Source organism: Gopherus flavomarginatus, chromosome 1 (assembly GCF_025201925.1).
Source record: "Gopherus flavomarginatus isolate rGopFla2 chromosome 1, rGopFla2.mat.asm, whole genome shotgun sequence".
Taxonomy (NCBI): domain Eukaryota; kingdom Metazoa; phylum Chordata; order Testudines; family Testudinidae; genus Gopherus; species Gopherus flavomarginatus.
This window is the reverse complement of record NC_066617.1, coordinates 117,327,476-117,337,416: the sequence shown is the minus strand read 5'-3', so window position 1 is coordinate 117,337,416 and position 9,941 is coordinate 117,327,476. Positions and strand designations below refer to the sequence as shown.

The following is a 9,941-nucleotide window of genomic DNA, read 5'->3' as shown; positions in this document are numbered from 1 at the left end:
TGGCCAGTGTGAGAATTATCCCTGCTTGACAAATCCCTCCAAAGAACATGCTGGGAGCAGCATGGAGTGCAAACAGTAGGATTTACATGGCTTTCACTGCACAAACCTTGCACCCATTTCATGAGATTGACATGCCTTTGTTGAGGCAGTTCCAGTTGTACAGAAATGCAGCCACATGGTGGCAGCTGAGTTAAAGACCCTAGAAGTCCCAGCACTGAAAATCGGGGGTTTCCTGTGATGTATGGGCAGTGCAATAAAGGGAACTGAAGTAATAGCCACAAATGACCACTATTAACTCCACTCCCCTACACACAAACACTATCAAGGAGCATCTCAGTAAGAGGTTTACGAGTAGGAGTCATTTGAACCATCAATAAGGAAAATTCCACAGCTTCTGACAGAAAGAGGATTATTTTACAGCAGGGAACAAGGACAGCTGGAGATTTGACCATATAAGCTAATGGGACAGTCAGGAAGTGGTGGTGGGAAGATGCTACGATGATGGCTGTGATGGTTTTATAGACAGCATTAAATTCCTAAAGTGAGTAATTATAGGTGACGAAGAGAAACCAAGAGGAAAGATTTCAAAACAGTTTCAATCAAAACGTGCTGACTCAAATAATAAGGCCAAAGGAGCGGCTCTGGTATGAGGCATGGCTCAGTGGTATGTACAGTCACTGTCTATATGCCTTCCGGTACATGCTGTTTCACCCTTGCAAACAGGTTCCCACTCCTTTCCCGTTCAGTGACAAAAAAGCATCAGACACTGCCTATCACTGCAGTGAGAACTAAAGCTGTATTTCCTGATTTGCAAAGCAACAAAGGCTCAAAACAAATAAATGTGAACATCTTAGGAAACTCAGGAGGGAACACTGTTACTGATCCAGTTCCCTCTAAAATGTTCCCTTTTACACCAATGAGAGGAGAAGACTGAATACCTTTAGGTGATTTGCTGTTGACAACAGATGACCCACTACGTCCTTTCATAATGAGAAAGGTAGAATGAGCTTAGATATGGTTTACTTTAAATCTATTCATTATATTTTATGGGAATGGCAGTGAAAAGCCTTTTCCTGCCTTGACTTTCAGTGCTATTTTCAGATAAGCGCAGGGTGAGTGTTGACTCTTACGTCTTTGCCAATCATCTTCATATCCAGAGGGGTTAGTCAACCCAAATATGGAAAAAATGGTGGAGAAAACTGCTCTGCAGATTTGAAAGACGAGGAAATGGGTTAGCTTACTGGGACTACAGCATTTTGGGCAGTGAAAGGGCTCTGTGATGTGGGCTCAGAATTTCATGTGCGGGAGAGGAAATTAAACTGCAGGCTCCAAATGGTGAAAGGCATCTACTGAGAGACTGCCCTAAAGGCTTGGATTATGGACATTTAATATCAGATATTTCTAGACTGTGAAAGATCAGTCAGAGCTAGAGCCGAGGAATCAGGAGTCAAGACGTTGACTACTGATGCATACCTGCTGGGAAAGCAGCTGAAGAGCCAGCAATCTCTCCACTATGATATTGGTTTTCAAATCTTTCCACCTTCTTCTTTAACGTAACAAAACTCTGTTTTCTTAACCTGGAATATGAGAGCACCAAAAATTCAAAAGGGGATAATTCCTTTAAGGGGCATTTAGGGTGATGCCAAAAAGTTCTGTCCTGTGAATATTCACAGGGGCTCACTGAAGACTTGCAACAAAACCATGTCTTTAACATCAGTGAAAAGTGCATGAAAGAACATTCAGAGTCCTAGCCATGATGCAGATTCTGATTTGCTAATAGAATGACAAACAAATCAGCTATGTGAGATCACATTACTTAGCAGCAGGGGATTTAGTAAGGTAAGGGGTGGATGGACCTATGACTAAGGCCTCATCTACATACAAACATTGCACTGGTTTAACTAATGGTATGATTTTAAACCAAATTACTTAAACCACTGGAAAGCATAGTGTATATCAGGGGTTCTCAAACTAGGTGTTGGGACCCCTCAGGGAGTCATGAGCTGTCAGTCTCCACCCCAGCATTTATAATGGTGTTAACTATATTAAAAAGTGTTTTTAATTTATAAGGGGTGTGTGTCACACTCAGAGGCTTGCTATGTGAAAGGGGTCACCAGTACAGAAGTTTGAGAACCACTGTGCAGATACTCCTACTTTGATTTAAAAATGGCTTATTTCAGTTTAGCGTCAAGCGATTCTTGAGATAAATCAAAATAAACCTGATTTAAATTGAAGTAAGAGTGTTCACACAGCCTGTTCTACCAGTTTACCTAAATTGGTTTAAAAAAAATCATACTTTTAGTCAAACTGTTGCAACTTTCTCATGTAGACAATGTGTAGGACTCCTCTCCTGGAATTCACGAAAGCCACTGCCTGAAAAATTATCAATAGTAAGAGAGAAAAGTAAAGTTCAGGAACTTCCCTGCTGCCCAGAGCCTGTTTGAAGGAAGGAAGCTCTCTGTAAACAAGAATTTACAAGATACAGATGAGGTACACTATGATGCAAAATAACTAGGACAGACCAAGGAAGCCAACTAAAAAGAACATTCTTCTGAAACAAGCCATTCTCAGTACTTCAGAGCCAATGAACAACAAAAGTGAGGCTAAATAAACAGAAATCACCAATCAGAAATAACCCATATGCCTATCTTGTCCCACAGTTACTGCATGGAAGTGACCAATAGGACCACATAAGGAGACTTTCCATAAGAAATCACTAATTTAGAGACAGACAGCAAATCCTGAGATAGTTAGTGGATGCTGACCAGCTATGGGTCTTGATCGGTGTTCTCAGTTTTAGTATTAAGAAATTCAGACTTTCAGTTTGTATGGGAAAAAAAACCAGCAACAAAAGACAAGTGCTCCCCCATTCACTACCTCAAGAAAAAGTCATAGCCACTCATGTCCAAAAGCCCTCTTCTGTGCTGACTGGATTCAGCAAGTCTCTGCTTAGATGTATCCAAAAGCCTCAATACCAACAAGAGAAAGTTAGCTGGAAAGCGGATACCAAAGTAGAAAGGCAGTGAGAGGATGAATGCAGACACGATTCAGTAATCCGAGACTGGAAGAACCAAGATAACATGTAATTTTATAAAGTTTTTCTTTCTTTCTTTGTAAAAGGTGCACCAAAATTTCCTGTTCCCTTGTCCTTCTTTCACAATTCTCTCCATTCTAATGACCTCTTGGACAGATTGGGCTTGGTCACTGAGCGTGCTGTTCTGTTCGGGCTAGCAGCTGAGGTCATGATGACTCCTCAAGTGCATTGACGACTTGCTCCAGAATGTCAGGGCAGTGATCTGCTATCTGCTGTAGGATGGCATTGGCAAACTCCTGCAGCTCAGCGCTGTCCCTCTCACCCTTTTCTAATTCACCATGAAGCTGCAAGAAAAAAAATAAATCCATTTTAGACCATTATTATTATTTGTATTTTGGTAGCGCCTAAGGACCCCTTCATAGTTAGCATTATAAGGAAATTGAATAAATGAAGTCCTTGACTCAGAGACTTCACAATCTGGGTTTGAACATCAGCTTCAGAGAGGAAGCCAGCAGCAGTGTAACATTCTGATATTTTTCTCTAGTTACTTCTCCACAGGCTTGTTAGAGCCCTGAGGAGCCTGAGCTTTCCACACCCTTCTTTATGCTTTTTACCATAGACGACTAGCATTGTGATGCTGCCATCTTGTCTACAGGGAAATAGACTAGAATAACTATTGGGCAATATCTCCCTGTATCCCCTTGTGAGGATACACTATTTCAGAATAAAAGTCACTTTATTCCAGAATAAGTACTGTGATTTGTGAGTGCAGTAATTATTCTGGAAAAAAGTGTTAAATAAACTATTCTGGAATAGTGTCCACACAGGGAGCTATCACGGAACAGCTTATTCTACAACAGCTATTACAGTCAATTTTCCCTTGTAGACAAGCTCTTAGTCAATATGAGAGCCAGTTAACCCATCCTCTGCTAGCCACAAGAGTCCCTGTTAAGGTAGGAACCACATCTGTGGTATTAGTTGTGAATGTTTAGAGCTGTCATTATGGGGCACAGAGCAAGGAGGTAAGAGTCTGTGAGAATAGAAGAGTCGTGCACTGACCCCGACCATAAGGTCTCTGTAATTTCTACAGTTTCCACCTTGGGAGCTGAAGCACGCCGCCTTCTACTGTAGTTTTGGCTCCTGCAGGCATGGATTGTGACAGCAAGAATGGAATCAAGCACAGAAAGTAAGTTACAAAGCAATTTTTAATCCCTTTGCTTAAAAGATTTATAAGGGGGCCATTGTAATTTACATTTTTTCTGAAATTTGTCACAGTGCATGCTTCCAGCCCAGAAGTGTTTTTATTTGTTGAATATGTGCAGCAAAAATATGCTTCTCTTTATTACATATTTCATTAAAAAAAACCCTGAGAATATCAGAGAGGCATTGTTAAGTACCCAAATGTTAGAAAAAGCTAAAATTACAATTGCTTGCATAACCCTAACTCTTTCCCTTTGAGTGAACTTTAAATTACATGATACCATGCTACTACTTCTGCAGAACACCTTCCTTATTCAGTGTACACTGCATAGAAAGGATGGGGAAAAAACCTTCTTAAAACAGAAATTAACAGGAATGCTGCACACAGTACAGCCACTGTCAACCAAAATTTTATTTTCTCTATGGAAATTAAATACTTACTTTGTTCAGAGAGTACATCTCCTGTCTTATTCACTGTGCCTTGTCCGGGCTGTGCAATGAGGACCAAACTGTTTCAGTTACACCACTGTACGTTTCCAGTTCAATTACTCTGCATTCACACTATTATAATTGCAACCAGAATTTGGCTAGAAGGAATAATAGATTCTCAAACCCTTGCGTCATTCATTGCACAGTCTCCAAATTGTGCTTTTGAAGTAAGTGCTGTTATTTCATGATATGTGTTTAACAGGTTTCTATAGGTAGACTCACCAACTAGTTCTGTGTGTAATGATACTTGTGGAAGTAGTGGAATCTTAATAAAGAAAGGAAAATGACTGCCTTCTCAATGAGAATTATCTAACCAGGAATTGGCAAAGTATGTTCTTATCTGTGACCTGAGTATGGTCCTAAAGAAGGCAACCACTATATGATTAAACATAAGACATTCACATTTTTGTTTCGTTGTTAGGACTAACATTTGTTATGGGTGGATAAGGTTCTCTCAGCATTTCTGATGTTTCTCAGTACATTGCTCTGAAGGCAAAAGTTAGTGTTCTTTCAGGTGGCTGTTACTATGTTTCTATACTTTCAAAACTTAGGATTTTTAACACTGAATTTCCTGTTTCTAATACTATTAAACAAATATTACTACAACATTTTTGTAAGGTTTATGATTATGTAATATACTTTTGAGAGGGGCTTATGCCAAAAATCACAAATGCAAAAGCAACCTGATCATGACTCTCAAAATGACATGAGCTGGGTAAGTGCAGTGGAGGAGACAGAAGGGAATCTATAACTGCTCTCAAACGAGAAAGGAAGGAGGAAGGGCATTTAGAACAAACTCAGCATGGCTTGGAAACATGTTGGATATGTGATTAACTTGGCCCCAGTAGATGGATGACAGCCTGGCAGCTCTAATGGAATGGAAAAGTCTAGGAAATGTCCAGTACTCAAGCAGGAATGAAAGAACCAGCACAGTCACCTAAGCAGCACTAAATTGCAAGGCAAGATACTTGGCTTCAGGAGCTGCTTTAAGTCTCATGTTGCTCAGGTCAGTGAAACTCTAGCAACTCAGCTAGACTCTGAAGATGCTACAGTAAAGCACCCACTACTGTCAAATTCATAGAATAGCATTGATACTGACTTTGGCTTCACTCCCCCCCATCCCCCATATGCCAAAGTAAGTCTTCCTGGTGACAGTTACCAGAAGTGTTTATATGCATGGAGGTGGGGGAGAGGGAGGGCAAGAGAAGCTTAAAGAGAACAAAAGGGAAAATGACTTACATAATTCTGCTTCTTTGAAGAAACAACACCCTTGTAGGATTCCCATTAATGGATTTTGGCTCTTTAATGCAAGACCAGCAGAACTCCCCTAGCGAAGAGTTTTTTTGAAAGCAGTATTATCAAGGGAATGCATGAGCCAGGATCCCTACTGGTTGTCTTGCACCACCACTAAGAGTATACATACTGCCCTCTGGCCATTTCAGTCAGATGCTCCAACTGAGTGTGGGGTGAAGCTTCCAGGAAGAATGAACTAGTTCAAGGTGATCAATAGAAAATAAAACACACCTCAAAAGAGAGAACCTCCAATCTGTGAGGGGAAGTGGATGGACAAGTGAGACTTCTGCACAGTGATATCTTCAGAGAAGCAGAATTACAAGTTAAATCATCTCCTCTTTGTTAAACATGCTATTTGTGTCAGGAGTCTCATTTCTGGAGAATAATCTCTTCAAAGAAAGACAGAAGTAGAGCTCCAGTGAGCGACAATAGTTAAGGTCAATGCCAACAGTGTGAACAGGGAGGGTTTATCCATATGTATACACAAATTCATGTCTCAAGATTACTAAGATTCCTTGCAAACTCAACATAAAAAATGTACAACCTATAGAAATAGGTCACAACTGAAAGAAAATCCAACTGAAAATACGGGACTTAGTGAAGTAAAGCAAATCATTTTGTGGGTAGGAGATGTTTGGCCTTCTTTACCTTGGAAACTAGTTTTGGAGCATGAACAGTCTAGAACAAGATCCTTCCCTTCCAACATTGAATACATGCAATAATGCTTTGTAAATAAGCATGGGCAGAAGTCTGTATAACTATTTTGCAGATGTATGTGATGGAAACATTTCTGAAAAAGCTGTGGTGGCACAACCTTGCCTCGAACTGAATAAGCATTGAAAAGGCTAGTTTCAGGGCAGTCAGATTGAAATGTGAAATGTAATCAGATCATCCACTTAGACACTATCATCTTAGTAATATGACTGTCCAATGAATTGGTGTCAACAGAAGCAAAGTTGAGTGGACTGTCTATAGTCTGTGCCAAACAGAACCCCAAGGACCTTTTATCATCAAACTTATAGTGAAAGTTGTCCATCTTTGTGAAGCCAGAGTATAGAAAACTGTTGGTAAAACAATAGGCCCATTAAGATGGAACTTCATCATTATCTTGCAGAAGAATATCATATGAGTCCAAGCCCCACTTCATCCTTTGAAAAATCTATATAAGGTGTGGCAAGACACATCCTCTATCTTGCTGGACTTAGCGCTTCCCCCTCTGGCAGTGGTGGGGCCTAGGGTAAATCAACCCCACTCTGGACAGTGTCTGTCTTCCCCTTCTGTATTTTCTTATCAGTATTTTCAAAGTAGGCCTCAGGGCAGGCCCAAGGAGTGCTCCTCTAGCAAACAAAAAATAAACCATTTTACAAACACAAAACAAATGGGGATACCCTTCCCTGCTCCCTTGCTGGGGTGGTATTGTCCTATTGCTGCCCCTGGGGTGTCAGTCCTTCCTCTAAACGGGCACTCAGCTTTGGTTCTTTCCCCCCTGTAGGAAGGAGAGCAGCCTCTCTCCCTGGAGCAGCTTGCCTCTTTCTGCACCTCTCTCACCAGAGGAGAGGTTTTTAAAGGTCTCAGGAAACCTTAATTGGATTCGGGTGTTCCTAATTGGCCCAAGATAACCTTTCTCAGTTTATAGGAGAAAGGGCCTTTACCATTCTAGAGCTAATATACCTGCCTTCCACCACTCTCTTCCAATTGTCCTGCCTGACTTTGTCACAAAGGCAAATCACTCACCAGAGGTTCTCTTACTCTGTGAGCTGATGCCACTGTCATCAGGAAAATTACTTCTATGAAAGACAACTCACTTCTTCTGGGTTTGAGTTCAAAAGGAGCTTTCATCCACTATGTACGGACCACACTGATATCCCACAACAGAAGAAATTTTATAATGGAAAGTGGGCTTTAAAAGCCCCACATGAACCTGCTACTAAGGGGATATAAAGACAGTGGTCTACCTTAGGCTATGATAGACAAAAATAGCTATCAAATGTATCTGGATTGAGTTAGTTTTTAAGATGGATGCAGACAGATGAACAAGGTATTCCAGCAGTTTCTGAATTGTTCAAGTAAAGGGGTCTGACTTGAGCCTGATTTCATCACACTGCAGGCAGGAACCAAAGTATCAAGGAGAGAGTTTCCAAGATGGAATGGAACAAGATTCTCTTGTTCTGAAGGTGATCTGAGTGTGACGCTCTCCTGATGTTATCTGGACCTGTGATCTGCTAGGTCACTCCAATCCTCCAGACTTACCCTGCTCTGCTGTTCACGCACAGCCTCTGGCATGTAAGCTGCTTGGATTGTGCAATATCCAGTATCTCCAGTCCCAGACACAATCCTAGGAACCTCCGTCTTGCAGCGTCCAGTTATGTCCGCTGGATGCTGCAAGCTTATGAGAGTTCATCAATTTAACAAAGAAATTGATAAGCACCAGGCTTGTTATCCCACGGGGAATCTCTGACATGCTTCAGGTAGTACAAACAGATTTATTAACTACAAAGATAGATTTTAAGTGATAATAAGAGATAGGCAAAAAGTCAGAGTGGCTACCAAAATAAAATAAAATATAAGCATGCAGTCTAAACTCTCAACCCTATTAGGCTGGGCAACATCTAGACTAAGCAGTTTTTCTCACCCCACTGGATATTGCAGTCCTTAATATACAGGTTTGTTCCTTACACCTGGGCCAATCTTCTCTGTTGGAGTCTTGTCTTCTTCTCAGTATCTTGCTTGCAGAAAAGGTGGGGGCAGAAGGGCTCAGTATATGTCCACTCTGTCTGTTTTATACCCTCAGTCCATGTGCTTGGGGAGCACAAGTCCAGGCATGTCTGAGGAGCATTGATGAGTCTCTCCAGGCACGGTTGAGCAATTCCCCTAGTGTGTCCTCATGCAGGTGAGTCATTGCATTGTAGCTCCCTTGCTGGACAATGGCTGTGGATGGTTTGTTTGATACCCCGCCTGGGCACTGGTTACTTTCCTTGCTGTTGCTTCTGGGGAGCTAATATCTGGCTGATTCCCCAACTTACAGCATGTTTTAGTGACCACTCTACAACACAATTCTCATAACTTCATATGCGTTAATGATACACATATATGGATAGAGAAATGACTTTCAGCAGATCAATACCTTTCCCCTAATACCTTACAAAGCATGCTTTATATGTAAGATCACCGAAAATGAGGAAGATGGGGGTTACAGTACATTCCCCCAAGGTATAGAATGTCACACTGAGCCCTGATTCTTAGCCTGACAAGATTGGCTTTGGCCATTTACAACAGGGCTGAAAACCATACCTGGATGGGCCAGCATAAAGTTGTTAGGATAACTGAACTGCTTTCTCCCTTGAGATTTGCCAGTACTTTGCTACCAGTGGGACTAGCACAAAGGTGTACAGAAGCCACCTTCCAGAGTCAGTGGACAAGACATCTCTTCCTAGTGAAATCTTTTCATTGAATCATAGAAATGCAGGACTGGAAGGGACCTCAATAGGTCATCTAGTCCAGTCCCCTGCACTCAGAACAGGACTAAGTAATAGCTAGACCATTCCTGACAGGTGCTTGACTAAACTGTTCTTAAAAACCTCCAACGACAGATATTCCACAGCCTCCCTAAGCAATTTGTTCCAGTGCTTAACTACCCTGAGAGTTAGGAAGTTTTTTCTAATGTCCAACCTAAAGCTCCTTTGCTGCAATTTAAGTCCACTGTTTCTTGTCCTATCCTCAGAGGTTAAAGAAAACAATTTTTCACCCTCCTCCTTCTAACAACTGTTTATGTACTTCAAAACTATCATCATGTGACCCCTCAACCTTCTCTTCTGCAGACTAAACAAATCCAATTTTTTCAGTCTTTCCTTATTGGCCATGTTTTCTTTAATCTTTTTTGTTGTTCAACACTGGACTTTCTCCAATTTGTCCACATCCTTCCTGA

General features: G+C 41.3%; 1 protein-coding gene across 9 annotated transcripts in view; it reads right to left on the bottom strand.

Moving 5' to 3' along the window:
- Positions 1-2,024: 2,024 nt before the first annotated feature.
- ERC1 (ELKS/RAB6-interacting/CAST family member 1) overlaps positions 2,025-9,941 on the bottom strand; it is a 604,755-nt gene continuing 596,838 nt past the window's right edge. For all 9 annotated transcript variants that reach the window (XM_050918047.1, XM_050918052.1, XM_050918028.1 and 6 more), the window contains one exon: positions 2,025-3,378. In XM_050918047.1, the coding sequence (XP_050774004.1) occupies positions 3,241-3,378 (138 nt within the window). In that variant the 3' untranslated portion in view covers positions 2,025-3,240. The remainder of the gene's footprint in view (positions 3,379-9,941) is intronic.